At 38.8% G+C, this 19879-nt stretch overlaps 1 protein-coding gene across 6 annotated transcripts in view; it reads right to left on the bottom strand.

The window, feature by feature from the left end:
* CHD2 (chromodomain helicase DNA binding protein 2) overlaps nucleotides 1-19106 on the bottom strand; it is a 128494-nt gene extending 109388 nt beyond the window's left edge. For 4 of the 6 annotated variants that reach the window (XM_032621111.1, XM_032621114.1, XM_032621113.1 and 1 more), the window contains exons 1-2: nucleotides 14222-14704; nucleotides 323-554 (exon numbers count right to left, since the gene is read on the bottom strand). In XM_032621111.1, the coding sequence (XP_032477002.1) occupies nucleotides 323-554; nucleotides 14222-14322 (333 nt within the window). In that variant the 5' untranslated portion in view covers nucleotides 14323-14704. Of the gene's footprint in view, nucleotides 1-322; nucleotides 555-14221; nucleotides 14705-18034; nucleotides 18168-18515 lie in introns of those variants that run through there. The other 2 variants (XM_032621112.1, XM_032621115.1) reach the window with 2 other exon arrangements.
* Between the last annotated feature and the right edge of the window lie 773 nt (nucleotides 19107-19879).

The following is a 19879-nucleotide window of genomic DNA, read 5'->3' as shown; positions in this document are numbered from 1 at the left end:
TTCTCTAGTATAATTCAGTGCTGTATTAAAAAATATATTTTTTAACCACCTTTTTTAAATGTTAAAAACCAAAATAACAAAAATTGGTCTTTCTGCCCTATAATTTGATGGTTTATGTAATTATTTTCCTTATAGCCCTGTGTCTAACGAGTAGAGCAGAAAGCATTCCCCGTTGAGACCCACAGACAGTATATTATTAGAAAAGGTGGCTGTAGATGAGTTTTCATTATCAAGATACACTAAGGAGTTTTCCGTGGGAAACAAAGGTCTGCTAGCTGGTCCTAGCTCACAGCACGTTTGTACTGTACAGCAAAGCCGATACCTTCTTCACATCAGCTATCCGTTCCTTCTTAGAGGCTGGCTTCTCTTTGGCTTCTGGAAGAACTGGCTGGGATTTGGAACCTCCCGATTCACTTTCAGATTCTGACTGACTCTCCGAAGATTCAGAACTACTGTTTGACTCGCTGCCATGTCCACTTCCTGGATCGCTGCCCTGCTCACTCTCCGACTGGCTGCCTGAGTCTGAACCCGAAGCTTCTTCAGATGCTGAATGACTTAATTAAAAAAAAAAAAAAAAAAATTAAATATTTAAGAACTGCCACATAAATCTGTTTTAAAATAAAAATCCTAGTGTTAATATGACAGCAGATAGTAATTTGGTAATACAAGATCAAAATTTTCTAATTCACTTTTATAGTCTTATTTGCAAACAATGTCATTAGTCCCATTCTCAACATCCCTAATAGCTACCATTTCCTGAGTATGCACATGATGCCATATGCCACCTAATTTATATAGATTAGCTTTTTTAAAAAAAAATTAAAAGGGGGATATTATTTTGTCCTTCATTCAGATGAGGAAAAACTGAAGCTCAGAAGTAGTTAAATAACTCTCCCAAGATGACACAGGTAGAATTTGAAACCAGGTCCATCTGCCTGAATCCACTAAGTCTTATTTATTCATCATCAGTCCCTCCCTCCTTAAGAGGGAGACAAAACCAAACCAAAATGAAATGAACGAACAAACAAAAAAGCAACCAACGCAGAACAAAACAAAACCAAGGCAGTCACCCAAAGAATAAAAATGCAATCTGGTTGCAATTATCCAATCAGTGGTTCTCAAAAATAGGTGCAAATTAAAACATACACATGAACCCCAAACCAGAACTCCTGCCTTGAAATCTCCTGCAGTGAGTCCCAGACCTGGTAGACTTAACAGAAAAGAATAAACAAAGAGCCTAACCCAATGAAGACTGCCATTGGCTTCCACACATCCCCATTCCAAACCCCTCCCAGGAAAGAGCAATGGTAAGTAGGTAGATGAAAGCAGAAGCCACACACACACACACACACACACACACACACACACACACAAAAAGGCGGCCAGGGAAGATTGAAGGCAATATACCACCACCCCCTGTTCTCCAATAGTTAAAAAGTAATTCATGGGCATGCTGGTAGGAATGAGGATACTCTAAAGCAAAAAGACTAAAGTTGGTGGACTCTACAGGAAAAAAAGTGTACAGCTCACTCAACTCTTCCACTTAAAAACTATCTTTTCATTTAGGAGAGGCAGAGCAGAGGAGGAGGCAAGCAGCAACCCACAACCTAGAGTAACATCAGCAGAAAGGACCCCAAGTTTAGCAACCAGGAGATAAAAGACACACGGCACGAAGCCAGAAAGGCTCAAAAAAAAAAAGAAAGAAAGAGAGAGAGAGGCTTTGTATTTTTGTTATTTACCACCACTCCCTTCCAAACTAGAAATGAGGCACTATCTATCACTTGAAAAACATGTCCACAGAATGAACAGGAGAGTACACTGGGAACATCCAGTGTGATCCACAGCAAGCACAACGCAGTTGAGGGGACTTTAGTTAAGATGAGAAAGCAATGAGAATAAAAGGAGGGGGAGGGCGTCCACCTTGGAAGGGGAGCAGAAGGGGAAGACCATTTATTAATTGCCTATCATCTAACAGGTGCCAGGCAATACGCTGCGTACGTTACATGTTCACTTTGCTTATTTCCCAGAACGACGCTTTTAGACACTATTATTCCCATGTGAAGGATGAAAAAATTGAGAAGTTTTAAATAACCTGGTCAATGACAAAACTAGAAAGTGCTGGGGAAATCGGGGAGGGGAGCAGGAATTCCACCTCAAGTGTGGCTCTAAAAAGCTCATATTCTAATTTACCACAAGAGTTCAAAGCCTTAGAGACTCAGAAAATAAACCTTACCCCTGTTACACAACATCCAAACCCAGTCAGGCAACCCTGTAACAGCGACTGAGTACCTACAAGGCCTCATTATACTTACTGACTCCTTGGTCCTTTGCACAGGAAAGCTGACTAGTCCAGCTGACTAAGGCATCTTAAGTCACTTATTCTCCACCTGTGACCACTCAGAAGGTGGTCACCAGGCAAGAGGATAAAAGAGGAAGTACAGTTAAAAGGTGTAGGCTCTGGCCTCCATGGCTTGGGTCTCCGTCCCAGATCATCTCAGGCCTGTGCCCTCTTTTAACCTGTGACATAAATCATTGCAAATGTGATGTAAACATCCAATGCCAATTCCCACATCAGGGTATATGTGTGTATATGAATATCTCATTCTCTTTGAACTGCCTCATAGGGTGAATACACTACATTTATTTAAACTGTCCCCTTATTAATGGAACATTTAGGTTATTTTTAAACTGTTCTCTTAACCAACCAGCAACAAATATCCGTGATACACTTCCTATCTCTGTATTTCTGAGTATTTAGATTTCCAAATTGTTCACTATAACCAATAAAACTATAATATCTTTGTATATATGCCTTCATGTGCAGCTCTGTATTTGTGTTTGTGTAGGAAAGTGACCCCTGGAAACATAAAAATACATATAACACCTTTTAGGTAAAAAACACATCTATGTGTATAAATACATTTTAATCACCAAATTGCTAACAGTGGTTTACTCTGTGGGATGGGTTATTTGAGTACCTAGTGGATTCCATGAACTACTTACTGGTGCAATTAAAAAAAAAAAATTAGTAACTCTGAAAGTCAAACCCAAGAAAAGATAAACATCAAGTTTACAATTGTATTTACCTCTGGGGGTTGAGGGAGGCAGATGTAATCAGAAAATGATATTGGTGGGGGACTTCCCTGGTCGTCCAGTGGTAAAGAATCCACCTTCCAATGCAGGGGACGCGGGTTTGATCCCTGGTCCGTGGGAACTAAGATCCCACATGCCACAGGGCAACTAAGCGCGTGCCGCGAACTAGAGCCCACGCGCCACAACTAGAGAGAGAAAATCCGCACGCCACACTAGAGAGAAGCCCGCGCACAAGGAAGAGCCTGTGCCGCAACGAATAAAGATCCTGCACGCCTCAACTAAGAGCTGACGCAGACCAAAGGAAAAAAAAAAATGATATTGGTGGGTTTTATGACTGAGGCTGAGTGGTTGAGTTCATAGTCATTTGTTATGTAAGTATCTTTTTAATGTTTCAAATGGTTCATAAAAAATCCAACCAAAAGAGTCAAATTCAAGGCAAGGGATGTTAAGTATCCCCAATCCTATACAAAATGAGCTAAAGATATGAATGAGGGTGAGACCAAGTGTTTTTTTTTTTTTTTTCCCCATCATTTCTAAAACAAGTCAGATTTAAGAGACCTAAAATAATATTCGGGGGAAAAAACATTTTTAAAAATAAGCCTAATATTAAGGCATAAGTGAATTAATTTGCATACTTCTCCTAGGAGGACAAGTTTCTAAATGTTCAAAGAGAAAAATAATATTTAGGAAAAAACTATAAATACCTTCACATTTAAGGCACTGACGGTCTAATTATTCATTCCAAAGGCAGGATATTTCCTGAAATATTATGCAGATTCACTATTAATGCTGAATGATAATACTAAAGACTATCAATATTAAGTTGTAGCTTGTAATGTTGATTTAGAGTAGGAGATGTGGGATGTCCACAGGACTGAAAAAAGGAACAAATCAAGTTAGTGGGTGAGTAGTCCTTCAGCTAAGCTTTCACCTAAAGTAATAAAATTACCTGATTTCCAATGGCATTAACCGTTATAAGGCAATTAAAAATGGAATTTCCAGGAATGATTAACCACCATAAATACAGAATCCTCATGAAAAATAAGTTTACCTAAAAATTACTCAAAACCTAAGTTGCAAACAAGTTTTATAATTTGATTGAACAATCATCACAAGGGAAATACAATGCAAAAATAAATAAAAGGGACAAGTCAAAATTGGGAGTTTTTCAATTCCAATAGAAAAATGCTTATTTTAAAAAAAGCTTACTTCTTTTCACTCACTGATAAAAAAGACTTGACATCTGTTCAAAATCCTTTTTGAAGCTGGCAAAAATGGAGTGATTAAGTGTCTCTTACAACTGGACTCTGAAAGCAAGCAGCATTAATAGCTATTGTTCCATTTTTAATTTTTAATCACCGCTTCCCAGATAACCACAAGAGGGCAGCACAGCAACACTTCGCTACAGAGCAAGCCTGCGGGTTCTCGGCCCAAGAGCTGCCATTTCAGCACTTACTGGGTACTGTTTATTTTCCTAAACGTACAAAATGGCCGAACTGCTTGGCAGAGCTGTATTTTTTGTTGGTGGTGGTGGTGAAAGCAAAATCTGGTAAAACCGCAAAGCCATCTACACTGGAATTCCATAAAGTTTATCTCCGGACTATGTTCGATCAATATTAAAACAGCTAACATTTGTGGAGCACTTCTGTGCCATTTGCAAACATTCTCCTCTAACCCTTCTCTTCATTTTACATAAGAGGCCTAGCCCAAGTGTGTGTATGTCACCCCCCAGCCCCACAGCCTGAATTATGAAATCCACACTACTATTAACCTCTAAGTAGTGTTGCTGTCCCTGTCTTAATCAGTTAAACAGATTATTAAGCCACCCAACAAGAGATTAAGGCCAGAATCATTCCAAGGGTGGCGCAGGACAAGTCACTTCTATGTGTCATAAGAGGACAGAAAGGCGAAGATTAAGTCACGAGTTTCTTACTGATGAAAAAAATACTGGATGTAGCTCCTTAAATAAACTGAACAGTATCTTTAAGATCTCCTCCACCTCTAGTTCAGGTCCTATGATTCTTAAGAATAAGCTACATTATAAACCAGTTTCAATGACAATCAAGAGACTGAGAAAAGAAAGTTCAATGTATACACAACAAAGGATTTATACATACAACATATGAAGAATTACATAGCAAAGAAAAATCCAATAAAAAACTAGGCAAAGGAAATGGACAATTACAAAACCCAAACTGCAATAGCCCATAAACATATAAAAAGGTAATTAAAACTCACTGGTAATTTGGGAAGTGTATTTACAACATATTATTTTACATTAATCTGCTTGGCAGAAATTAAAGTCTGGTTAACATTAAAGTATGATGAGAAAGTAGGGAAAATAGTACTCATATACCATCACTGAAAAAGTAGAAGCTTTGGAAAGCTATTTGGCATATTACCCTAGAAATATGCATGAATCGTGTGAGTTAATCAGTGGGTATATAACCTGAACAAATTATCAAATGTGTGCAGGAGATGATAAGTATAAAAATGTTCAGAGCTCTGCTCATAAGATAAAAAAAAGGAAATAACCTAAATGTTCATGTATGAAAATACAAAAATAAAATGTGAAACATTCATACCATGCAATTAACTACAACAGTTAAGACTAGGGATGAATCAGATCTATAAATATCAATATGACAATTTCAAAACTATTGTATTTTCTTAAACACAAAATATATTACATGAACCATGTGCGTTTTAAAAATGCCAAGGTTTTTATATGCCAAGTTCATGAAAGTGACTAGGGAAAAGGGGTGAATAGGATTTTAACTATATCTAACCTGTTGAAAACTTTTAATTTTATTCTTTGAACTTCCCTGAATTTTTCTTAATTTCTCAAAAAAGAGCTGTTTCTAACATTGAAGAACTGATCAGTATTCCGGAGTAGACCTTCCTAGGATTTGGCAATTCTTCTGGAACTCACTTTAACACTGGAAACACTAAGGATCCTCTTTTCAGAAAAAGGTACATATATGTAAGAGACAAAATACACACAAAAATGCTGTGTAGTTTCAGAAGATAAAGGGTTAATTCAGTCCCATCAGTAAACCAGCCCACCCCACCCCAAGATTAAGAAACCCAATGATAAAGGAGGAAAAAAAAAATCTACTTTTAATAACCATATTTCTAAAATTTTCAACTGGTGCCAGGCAGAAGTCACCTTTATCTCTATTATGCTACTCTGCTCCCCAATAACCAGTAAACATTTGAGTAGTCCTACATAGTTTAGGAAGCATTAAACAAATGGAACCCAGGCATACATATCATTAGGGAAAAGTGAATTATAACAAGAAGCCTGGGTAAGGTACAAATTAAACATTCATTTGGCAAATACCTATCCCAATCTGGGTCTGGCAGAGCACTAAGGATTAACATAAAAGGCGAGGCAAGCTTTCTACTTGGGTAACAACATGGAAGACTAACCCTTCATGCGGTGAAAGGCAGTTACAGAAAGAACTCTCCCTATAATCTACCATACCAACTGATGTTTTTACATACATTTAGAACCCTGAGGTTAGATGAACTTATTTGACCAGGAGTTCCTTTCAGCCCTTTGAGTCTTATCTTTCCTTATTAACAACTTTCAGGCTACAGTTTTAGACTTTTATAAGTTAGCAACTCCAAAGCTCAAAGGAGATTTAAAAGTCCTGGCTGCCAACCTCAATAGTAAATGTGGAACTTCGACAACACCGTCATTGGAAGTAAGTGAAGTCCCTGAATCAGGCCACAGAAAAGGAAAAGTGAGGCCTCCCAACTTTCTTAATAACAGCCAACACTCACTGTGGCAAGCACTTCAGTGTTTTAGACCAGTTTCTCACACTCAGTATTATTTATGTTTTTTTGTCGGGGGGAATAAGGGGTCTGTCCTGTGTATTGTAGGATGTTGAGCAACATTGCTGGCCTCTACCCACTAGATGCCAGTAGCACCCCGACCTGAACCCAAAATACCTCCAGACACTGCCAAAAGTCTTGCTGGGGGAGGAGTTGGTGTCCCCAAGCTGAAAACCAGTGTTATAAAAACAGTATTTTACTTAATTCTAACTTCCCCAAGAGAGACATACTATATACCCTTACTCCTATTTTAAAGATAGAGAAACAAGCTCAGAGGTTCCTGCCCAAGATTCTACAGCTAAAAAGAAAGAGAAAAGAGACCCAAAGTCCCGTTCCATTAGCCCTTATTTCCCAAACCTGCCTCAGTGCAAGAATCAAGGGAGGCTGTTGCTCAACATACAGACTCCTGGACACCACCCCAGAATGACTGAACCCAAAACTTCCAGGGAAGAAGCCTGGGAATATGTTTAACAAGCACCTCAGGTGATTCTTAGCAAGTAAATCTGGGGACTTAAATGCCTATATAAAGCTAAATTTAGAGGAAACAAACTTTTTAATCAAGCAAGGGAACTGGAACACTGCAAGGATTTGACCCATCACCCCCTTCCCTCAAAATGACAACTTACCAGCCGTATACTGCCTCCATTTTAATGTCAAATCAACCAGCATTATCAACTGGAACTGAAGGCGCCCTCTAATTACAGTTTTTGACAGCCACCACACTCAGGAACCATTTCCCCAGAGGGCATGTCTATAGGACAAGTGTTCCCAACGCTGGCTTTGCAATGGACACACCTGGAGCCCTTCTGACAATCTCCCCCCTCCCCTCCCCTCCCCTCCTCTCTCTCCTCTTCCCTCCCTCCCCTCCCACTACAAGACCCCCCAAATCCAATCAGGTATGGGCCCGGGTTTTTTAAATTCACAAGTGATTCTGATGCAAAGCCTATGCTGGAATTAAGTTTACTACAACAAAAAACAAAAATTAGAAGCAAAGCTCAGTCTCTACAAACTGGCCAAATCCAAAGTGCATGTGTGGTGCTGGAGTCTGTCCAACCAGAGGAGGGCCCGGTTCTCGTCTCCAGCACCCCTCCACCCACCACCTTTCCTCGTACTACTCCCCCATCGGTTTGTCAAACTACCCCCAGGGGAAATCACTGGATACAAGTTAACTTGAATCTTTCCATGTAAAATCACCGCCTTTTGAAAAGCAATCTGTCTCTGGCATAAATCACACCAGTGATTTTCAGCTTTTGGTTTCTTTAAAAATGTAAAGTTTTTTAAGACAAACAGAGTACAGAATTAGTCTACAGTTTTACTATTTTCCCCAATCACCTACATAGTTTCCTCTTACCTATCTAATCCTGGAGCCAAACTGCCCGTGTCTCAATCCAGTTCTATCTACCCTTTATTCCCCCTTGTGCCTCAGTTTTCTCATCTACAAAAGACGGGTGGATAATCCTACCTACCTCACAGACCTGATGTGAGGACAACTCAAAGTAACACATATCAAGGACTTAGAACAAGTTGCAGGCTCATAGCAGGCACTATTGTTAGCAATTATTGAATCTCTCCAAAACAATCAATGCAGTTTTCAATGAAAAATCTCAACGATCATTTCATCTACTGGTTTGCACAACTGAAAGCAGAACCAGAATAAACGGGCAGGAGAAGTAACTATAAATCCTCGTTAAGTACACAACCCCACTGAAGGAACGGGACATGAGTATAAGAAGAGCTCAGCAGGACGCAGGACCACCCACAGAAGTTCAAAAGAAGAAAGCTCTGTGACAGTTAACCTGGGAATGCTAGTGGAAGGAGGTCACTATCATTTCTGCTACACTAACCCTCACACTAAATAAAATATACATTCAAAACTCCTTGAAACAGTGCCTGACACAGTGAACACTCAATACAATGCAAATCTACCCTGGTATTCACCACACGTTATTTTCCTTCATGACAAAATCCAAATGAAAGATTACCAGCCACGACTGGACTAAGAAATAACTCATACAAACGCAATACCCTGAGGCTTATTTTTATATTCTATTCTCTTATTCTGTTTTTAACGCTGGTTACAATTCACAACCCACCAGCAGGTGACAAATATCACTCTAAATAACTGATTCACAGCACAACCCAGGGCCACTGCTCTAGCCCTAAGTTACCTTTATCAGCTATGGGGAAAAGGAATTCAGAATGGAATGTAACTGTTCAAAGTTAATTCTGGAATCCAAACTTTTGGAGGTCTCTAAACGGGTTCAAGTAGACAATCACAGTAAAGAAGAGATAGCACTAGAATTTAAAGCAATTGGAGGCGAAAAAATCCCATCAGTATAAACATTTCAAAGGTATGCTACAGCAGGATCTGGCATGACACTGAAATGGAAACTTTTCCTCTTCCATCAAGCATACAACTCCCCCTTATCAGCACCCCATCCCCCATTGCTTCCAGACCTCCAAATTCAAGCTGCCCTAAAAAGGGAACTGAGAAAATAGGACAAGGAATGGAGAGACAAAGGATTAGAAAAAAATGTAACAAGTGCTCCATCAGAATATTTGAAACACATGGGGAAACATGCAAACATATGGAAACACATGCAAATTGGAAACACATGGAGAGCTTTTAAAAATTAATCACAGGGATTGGGCTGGACATTGGTATTTTTAGAAGCTCTCCAAGGTCTGAGGTAGAAACAAAAAATAGAATTCAACAACTCAAACCAAAAGTAAAGGAAATGAAGAAAGCAGAGGAAACCCAAATCATGAGACTATAGGTCTAACAGAATAAACTGGACATTAGGCATTATGTTAAATCAAATGTCACCATGGTGAAGACTGATTAGTAAAAGCAAGCTACAGCCAATTAGATTTTTTTAAGATTTATTTATTATTTATCTATTTATTTAATTTATTTTTAGCTCCGTCGGGTCTTGGTTGTAGCACACGGGATATTCGTCGTGGTGCACGAGCTTCCCTCTATCTGTGGCACGCGGGTTCCAGAGCGTGTGGGCTCTGTAGTTTGCTGCACGCTGGCTCTAGTCGAGGTGTGTGGGCTCAGTAGCCCCGCAGCATGTGGGATCTTAGTTCCCTGCCCAGGGATCAAACCTGCATCCCCTGCATTGTAAGGTAGATTCTTTACCACTGGGCCACCAGGGAAGTCCCGCCAGTTAGATTTTGTTGTAAATATTACTGTAGTTACATTTATATCCAAACAGCACTGCACCTTGGTATTAATTATTCACTCTTGTACAGCTTGAGAGGGAAATGAGGCAGAGGGTAAACCAGGGCAATAATTACCAGCTCCAGAAGGAGGAGATAAGGCATCTACTCAGAGTGACTGCCAAGAGGAGGGCTATGACTCACACAAGCTGGTCTACTCCAGAAAGTCATATGCTCCTTTCAAAAGGCTGGGTTTCTCAGGGGGATAAATTTTAAAAATAAGAACAATTAAAGGATTAACTGCAAAATACACCCAAGGTTTCAACTAACTAAAAGAGGACCTGCCTCCTACATTCATTTTAACAAACCTCTCTCCTAACTTGCCTAAATAGACCAGACTCCTGTGGGAGGCCAGGCCACCAGCCACAGAACCTCACGGGCAGCCTGGCTCTTAAAGAGGGACTTAGAGGGACTTCCCTGGTGGCTCAGTGGTTAGGAATCTGCCTGCCAATGCGGGGGACACGGGTTCGAGCCCTGGTCCGGGAAGATCCCACATGCCACGGAGCAACTAAGCCCGTGAGCCACAACTGCTGAAGCCCGCGTGCCTGGAGCCCATGCACCACAGCAAGAGAAACCACTGCAATGAGAGGCCCAAGCACCACAACGAAGAGTAGCCCCTGCTCACCGCAACTAGAGAAAGCCCGCGCACAGCAACAAAAGACCCAATGCAGCCAAAAATAAATAAATAAATTTATATTAAAAAAAAAAAGAGGGACTTAGAAAAAGAAAGATGAAGCATTAGGAATAAAATATTACTAGCAGCTTGCAGTTACTGAGTACTTTCAGTGTAACAGTCTCTCTTTGCTAAATACTTTATAGGCATTGTGTGATTTAATCTTCATAACCCAGTGAAGACTGTCATTATCCACACTTTTTTTTTTGGCGGTGCCGCGCGGCATGCGGGATCTTAGTTGTCGACCAGGGATCGAACCCGAGCCCCCTGCAGTGGAAACTCGGAGTCCTAGCCACTGGACCACCAGGGAAGTCCCATATCCACACTTCAGAAATGAGAGAATTCCAACAGTGTACTTCATTAGCCTAAATTGGGAAGAAAAGTTTTCAGTACTAAAGTAAATGCTGCACTAGTGCCCATCATTGTACACAGCTCTTGCCCGGCACGGAAGGAACAGTTAAAGACTTGACAAATTATAAAATAACTCATCAGAACTGGATCCTAAGTATAAAATCAAGACTATCTTTAGAATGATGCCTTAGGTGCTGCTCTTCTCCAACACTCTCCCCATCAATATCAGAGTAATCACAGAGTAATCACTCTCCAGAAGCTATCACTAAAATAACAAAAATGGTGACCTTAGCCAAACATGTTAACAAAATGTTGTAGGTCAATTATACTTCAAAAACAAACCAACTTACGGAAAGAGAGATCAGATTTGTGGACCAGAGACAGGGTTGGGGGATGGGGGGGTAATGAGGGGTCTGTGGGGAGGGGGAATTGAATAAAGATAGCTAAAAGGTGTACAAACCTCCAGTATAAGACAAATAAGTACTAGGGATGTACGGTAAAACACGATAAATATAATTAACACTGCTGTATGTTATATAGAAAATTTGTTTAAAAAGTAAATCCTGAAAGTTCTCATCACAAGGAAAACAATTTTTTAACTTTGTATCTACCAGATGATACATGTTCACTAAACTTACTGTGGTCATCATTTCATGATGTATGTACGTCAAATCGTTATGCTGCATACCTTAAATGTATACAGTGCTGTATGTCAATCATATCTCAATAAAACTGGAAGAAAAAAAGAGACTTAACCAAACATGTTAACAGTAAGATGCTAAATTGGAACTGTTTTGAAATGCAGCATGAGTGCCTTCCATACACCTACATTCTCCATGATTTATTTCACCAAAGCCTTGTCCCCCCACCTCCAATACACCCAGTAGAAGAGCTTTTAATAAAAGGGTCTCTGCCCCCAGACTTCCCTTATCAATGAGTTTAGACTGATTAGGGGTAAGGTCATAACATATAAAGTATGTGCTCCAACACTGTGCTAAATTACTGAAAACAAAATAAACATAAAACAGACCCTGGGCATTTGGTGAATTGTGTCAACTTCTGTTGTTTGGATTTATACTAATAACACGGAAGTTCCAAAGAAGTAGTAATAGGCAATTTTGGTGAGGTATGAATTTGAATTCAATGCCCAATCAATCAGGTTGAAATGCAGGAGGGAATTATTCAGCTATAGTACCAAACACCAGCTAAGTAGGCCAACACAGTTGTTTTTATATGTATGCAAAATAACTCTTGGGTGATTAAAAAGAACAGTTTCTTCGCTAAAACGCCCTCCTTAAGAAAGTCAACTGAGTTCTAAGGTTTTCAAAACAAACAAAAAAGCTAAAAGACCTTAAAAAACTGATGCTCATGCCCAGAATAAATTTACCAAATGTCACACAGAGCAGTCACTTAATTTTTATGTCAGGAGCAAGTTGACTGTGCCACATTTTATGGTGACTGTAATTTGGTCACAAGCAATGAATGACAGGAGTCTGAAAATAGGTGGTTGTAGGAGGGATCTCTCACAGTTGTCAGGGTTTGCTGTATATGGGAAGGGGTAAGTAAACCAATCAATTATAAAATCTGTGAGTTTCACATACTGTCAGGTAAAATTCAACTAAACTTCCAGATTCATCTCTCAAACAACAACTTGCTAAAACTTTTTATGACTAAAGCTTCTTATGAAATACTGTTTGCCCACCTTCCTGCAACCGCTTAACCTTTACAAAAGATGTTACTCTCCAAAGAGCCAAATATCAATTGGAAACTGCAGGTTTTCAAAACAAGAATCCAAAAGAAAGAGGAAAGATTAATCAGCACTTTTCTTGCCGTTTCATTACATTCTGCACACAGGAGGAAAACCCATAGAAAGCTCAATGAACAGACCTAATACTCTGGTTCTTTAAAGTTAATTGGCTCCAAGTGGCATGCAAACTATTCACAGATATACTGCTATATCATAATATTCATTTTAACTCACATAGTAACAATATTTATTACATCTACAACAGAGCAGTTCATATCCTGGAACACGATTGCAGTGTTACTTAATTCTATCTTTTAATTTAGGATATTTAGCAAATAAAATTTTAATACAACTAACCAGAATTCAATCTCAATACACAGAAAGAACCTTTCTTCTTCTTGCTTTATATCCACCTTCAGAAGTTGCTAATATGTTAATGATCATCAAATTCTTAAGTATTTGTCCCTAAGGCTGTTAAAAATTTCATCATATATATTTGAGCATATACTTTAAAAATCACTTACAGAAGCTTTGATGAACGAGTCTGTAAAACTGAAAACCCAATTTCACCTAAAGTTTCCACAAAGAATTCTTCGTAAAGAACCAAGACTATGCGAACCTACAAAACCAATTAATAATGTAGTTAATTTTATCTTCTATAAACTTTATTCAGAAACTCACGATATGCCCAGGTAAACATCTCTTTCAAAGTACCATACTTTTACTCAATAAAAAACTTCTGAACTATTGCCAACTATGTGACAGATCATTCCAGTTATTGCTAAAAACACTCCAAAAGCTTAGAAAAAACTTCTCACCAGGGTACGATTACGAAAACACCAATATAGTCTTTCCTTCTTACTTAAATTCATTACTTGTGACCAAATTACAGTCACCATTGGTAAGCTATGATTTTTTTTTAACCAGAAATCCTTGCAAGGGTTTCCAAACAAGGCAGACCATGAGCATCATTACAGCATTTTAACAAGTTTACCAGGATTGAATTAAAATTTCCAGAATGGGGGATCTGAGAAGTTTCCTAAGATTTTGCCAAGTAATTCCACTACTGGCCAAGCTTTGGGAGTCACTATTCTTCAGCAAGTGCTTTAACACTTAAGAAGAGTTGTTTTCTAACACTTGTTTGCACAGTTATGGATGCCTATTGCTGTATTGTTGTTTAAGTTAACCTAATATTAGTAACCTAGTAGTTACTGGTCAGGTGAAAATCTCTAGCTGTTTTCTACTTAACTATCCCGTTGTTAATCTTAAAAATAAATCATTTTGCACATACTGACCTGAGTTTTTCTCCATCAAATGCCAATTGAGAAAATGTTTGGTACCAAGTAAAAATGCACGGGGACAAGTTCAAATAATCTTCCCTTTGTTTATGAGCCATGTATTAAACAGCTGTAACACCGTTAACAAGTTTCAATTAAAATAAAAATATCTCCTCTTGATAGTGAAACGCTTTTGGTCAATGGTAACAAACTCACTAATCTCTTCACAGTGAACACAAAAAAGAAAAAAAAAAGACCCGCTAGGATATGAGAAAGGAAAGCGAAAACGATAAAAACTGGCAGGTTTTCGACTTGAAGGTTTCCGATTAGTGCCTTTTACTTTCTCCAAAAGCAGAAGCCGCTCCTAAATGAGGAAAACCATTCCTAGGGATGAGCAAAAAATACACGCTGCAGGGTGGAGACGGCCACAGGGCTGGATGGAGGGCGCCGCCAGGGGCGAAATCGCGCAGGAGAGGGCGCCCACCGGAAAGTCCCAGACAGCCTTCCCTTCCCCTCCCCCCCCACCCCACCCCACCCCCGTTCCCACCCCCACTCCCAACCCCGTGCCCCTTGGCGTGCGACTGCCTAGGCAAAAAGGAACGACGTAGGCTGCGCACGCAGCCTAACGTCACTGCGTTCGCCCCTCCCGGCGACGAGGCGCCTGACGTCGCAGGGCGGAGCCTGCCCACAGGCCGCCGCTGTTGACCCGCTGTTACCAAGCGCGCGCACAGCCAATCAGCAGTCGGCGCCGGCGCCGGCCGGCCTTTGAACTCGGCACGGCAACTTCCTGCTGTTTGGCGAGTACACAGTGCAATGCAGTATGTCTGTCAGCGCTGCGGCACAAAGGAACAGCCATTTTGTGACTGAGCTGGAAATGCACCAAGATGCCAGGGGCTCAGAAAGCTGCTGCCGGCGCTAACTACCCAGCTGCCCTTTATTTCAGTACCAAAGAACAAAAAAGGGGGAGGGGGGAGATACTTCGGTATTTCAGGTTTCAATTCGCTTTATTTTCAATCTTCTCAAAAAATCCCGATTCCTAAGAATTATCAGCATCATAAAATGGCTGCCACTTAAAAAAACTCCCTGTTCCACTCCACAAGCAACTGCATTATGCCAACTTCTAACCATCCCCAGCCTTTTAGAGTAACAACTAAAAGGCTGATTAAAAAGATTTTGCCCGCACCTCAGGTTATCAAAATAAAATCTGGCTCAGAGGCAGACGTTTTGGAGATAAATTTAATAAACTGTTTCAGTTCTTATGATAAATTGAAAACGCAGCGTCCTAGAACACACAGCTCTTTGTGTGCAGTTCCATTCCCATTTCCTTCTCTTTCCATTTTGTGATATTACTGAAGTTACCCCAAACCGCAAATTATTTTAGATAAGTGTGTGGTATACATTTCTATATATGTCTATCACAAAAACTTTGTTTCAAATATTTAAAAATTTACAGATATCAAGTATCTTTAAAATCATGTTTTTGAAAGTGAACTTTTTAACCTTCAAAAATCATGATATACAAAGTATAACATTATACTTAAGCATTAACTTCAAAAGAACAACAAACTTACAAAATGACTATTAAGTATTGCCATTATTTCCAAAAACAGGAGCATACCAGCCATACCTAAATTTACACTCAATTCTTTCAGGTCCTAAAGTAAATCTCAGACCAAAAAGTTTACTTGACCTGCAAACTCCTCCCTTCCTCTCCTGTGGCTCAGGCTGCATAAGTGGGTATCTGTAGTATTCCCTAAACGCTATAGACTTCATGCCACAGAAACTAGGTCCTTATGGAGAAATTCTGATGGATTAAGGAACCAAGTTCTGGCTACCATAAGTCACCTTAATTTTATCTCACTTAAAAATAACAATCTACTACAATGAAACACCACTAACATTCTATAGCTTTACAATTTTAAAAGGAAGTGATGTCATAATTATGTGCATGTATTAAGGTATGCAATTTAGGGTAAAAGTAATTTAACACTCCATCTTCTTTTCAAGGAGTCTCTCAAATATTTTTTGACACTCATCAGGTATATGTATCAAAATATACGTGACAAAAAAAGACATTTAAAAGTACAGTGCATGCCTCTAGTTAAGCTGCAACCTCATTACCAGGAGACAAATGCATGGCAACTTCCATGTAGTTTTCCAGGTCAGAGTATCATTAAAGGAAAGAATAACAACACCGCTTAATTTTTTTAAATTAGAAAGCAGAGTCTGATCAATGATGTTAACCACAAACCTTGCCTGAGAAAGCCAAAACCCATGTGAGATATGCAAATCATACACTCAAGGGAGTACCAATTTTAGGTATTGAATCTTTAATAATTTGTCAAAGATACCTGGGGATTCCTATTTGTTCAAATCACCATCACTTTTCAGAAAAGTCAGTTTAGAATCAGTAGAGAAGTTTTCTGTCCTAAATCTAACCTAGGTATACATGGGCAATTCAATTCCAGAGACAGCAATCCAAACTATGTGACAACTCAATTTGCAAAAGAATTTGGAAAGGTATTTTTAAAAGCAAGGGTCAAAATATTTTAAGTCTTATAAAACATAAAAATTTAACATTATTAATAAACCATTTTCAAAACTTTCAAATCACTAACCTAATAATAAAGTATATTGTTTATATAAAATTATAAAAGAAAGAGCAAAGCTGGGGAGAAAAAAATCATATAACCAATCAAATTCTTGTTAAATGCATGATTTAAAATTTATAACATGACAATTCATAGAACACACATCAAGAAATGCATTCATATATACTTTAAAAAATTAATATACAGATCATACAAAACATCTTAGAGGCTTTTCATACAAGAAAACATCTTAGAGACTTTATTACTTAGTCACTAATATGGTGAACTCCAACAAATGTGAAACAAATCATGATTTGAACAAACAGTACATTTGTAAGCTTCAGGAGATAAAGCATTCCAGGCGACTCTGTCGAAATAAATCAATAAATTTAAAGCAGCTACAACTAAAATGCAAGGATAAAATACTACATCCACCAACCAAAGAGCATTGTCTGAATATAAGCATACAAATGCAAACCATAAAGTATTTTAAATATAAAACATACAATTACAATCAGCAGCAAACACAAAATAAAAGCATATTAATAGTATTCCAAGATTTCTGTGATCACAGGTCTGATCTCATAAATGCAGGAACTGTAATCATCGAGAGTAAAGGTTTTGATAAATCTTATCAAAATTTCCTAAAATGTCAAGAGTATCAAAAGAAATACAGAGTCAAATAAAAATATAAACTGAGAGGCATCAGTCAAAGGGTCCTTTTTGCAATTTCATTTTAAAATGTACATTTTTTCATTCATATAACTTTCTCAAATGTCTATTTACTATAATTTACTACCACAAGGCTCCTCTATGGCCTTCAGTTACAAGTTTGGGTATCCTAGATTCTTCAAAGAAAAAATTTGCCTTGTATGTAAAATGGTGCAATGCAGCAATGGCTAAACCGACAAGGTCATTTTCCTACAGCACGAAAACCTAAAAACTGAAATTTATTGACAAAAAAACTGTAGTTTACAGGAAAGGCCCCCTTGAATAAAGGTACCTTACCTTTTGACTGCTGTAAGAGGCCTTAAGTCACAACTTAACTTTCATAAATTGCTACCAAAAAATTAGGGTGTGGCATATTAGCAATCTCAAGGTCACGCTTTAAAAAACGAATCCAAATTAGTAAAATACTTAAAATAAAACAGATAGCTATCCTTGTCTGTCAAGGTGAACAATGTAAGCTGAGGTTTCCCCCAAAAAAAAAGAAAAAAGGAAGAAAGTTGATAGCTCATACCTCGATGCATTGCTGTGTAGCGAACTGTCCTCCTCTTGGCTTTTGTCCTTATTTCTCATCATCTTTTAATTCTTAAATATTAAGGGGGAGGGGGAATCTGTGTTTGCTTTGAAGTCCTGTGCCCAGGTATTTACTGTCAAAAGTTGAAAGAAAGGTAAGGTCCCAGCTTCTATCGATGGTTTTTATTATCAGGAACAAAGTCCTGACGATGTAACGATATTGTTATAACACAACAGCGGTTAAGCACCAAAAAGCAAAATATTTCTATTTTTTCTTTAAAAAAAAACACATAAAAACAGGCTAAACCGAACAGGGAGAATCATCACTATCAATAAGGAAAGTTTCTCAAAGTAACACACTGGATACAAATAACAATCTCTGTATCTTATTGCGTCATCCAGGAATTTCTCATATTTACAGAAAATAAAGCAAACATAAACATATAAATCTTTTAAATTATCACTAATGATCATGAACTTACCTGATCCATGTAGTAGGTCCAAAGCAAGAGTCCTATCTAGTAGTAGAAAAATATCAGATCCAAATAATTAAAAATAAAAACAAAATTCTCCGTTAAAAAACAAAAAATAAATAAAATTATCCTCAAATATGTTAACTGGTCAAAAACATACAGCAACAATTAATCCTAAAACGGGTCCGGAAGAAAAAAAACCTCATTAGGAGAGCGCACAAAAATGGAGGTGCGCCATGGCTTCTAAGCTGGAAAAAACAACGACCTGGGCTCTCAGTACGGCTGCTTCTTTCCAACAAGGCACGAAAAGAAAGCTCCCAAAAGCTGCTTTTCTCCCTAAAAAAGGTTCGAATCGACCCCAGTAAGTCACCAGGACAGGCAGGGGGCTGCGGGGGCCCCCTGAGGCTGCCTGAAAGTTAGGGAAAGTTGCGTAAAGTGAGGCGAAGGCAGGGAGCAGAGCGCGCTCTCTCTAAGGCACAGCCGCCATCTAGAGCCTCCTTCCCAGCTCTGAGAGCTCTGCCTTTGATTGACACTCTCTACATTTACCCCACAACTCAGGTGATGTACCATAGACCCACCCCTTCATCTCCACCAAAAAAAAAAAAAAAAAAAAAAAAAAAAAGATCCTCCATCCCAGGGAGCCTAAGGACCCCTACCCCCACCTCTCCCTGCCCCTCCAGACCACCCCATCAGGGGGAGGGGGGAGGGTTTCTTAACCCCCTCTGGCTCAAGCACCCTTTTTAAGCCAGAGAGAAATGTAATTTGTTCCTTTTGTCTAAAGATCTGCTAAATATTTCAGTCCTTGAGCTAAAATAACTTCCTCTCTGGACAGGAAGTGGTGTTTTATCAAGCCATTTTGAAAGAGGGATAATTCTTAGAGTATACAAAGCTCAGCTTAAGTATTAATCTTTTTAAAAACTACCCCCCACCATGGGTAAAATGGTTTCTAAATAAAAGCAAAACCTCAACTTAATAAATTAAATTCAAGTCTTGCCTTCTTTAGGAAGCCTAAAAATTATCTAAGGACTAAGTTTAAGGGGGAATTTTCCAACCCCAACTGGAAGAAAGGGGTACAACTCAAGAGCGCCTCCCTAGTGTTCAGTTGCATTAGGGCAAAAATTAATGTAACTAGTTTTTATTCAAGAATCTCAAATTTTCTTCGTACTATCACAAAATTCTTTAACCCATTATATAACCTTGACAAAACCTTACCCAAAAAATTCTCATACCACACTGATTTGGGCAAAACAATGTTCTTAAATTCAAGAGCATGGTACTACCATGAAAAAACAAACCCAAGAAACTCCACCTCCAAAACCAACACAACACATATATCTCAACCATTCCCTTGTATATCTAATCAAATTCTAAGT

The sequence above is a fragment of the Phocoena sinus genome, chromosome 2, assembly GCF_008692025.1.
Source record: "Phocoena sinus isolate mPhoSin1 chromosome 2, mPhoSin1.pri, whole genome shotgun sequence".
Taxonomy (NCBI): domain Eukaryota; kingdom Metazoa; phylum Chordata; class Mammalia; order Artiodactyla; family Phocoenidae; genus Phocoena; species Phocoena sinus.
Note: the sequence above shows the minus strand (reverse complement) of the source record. Positions and strands in the feature narration are given on the sequence as shown.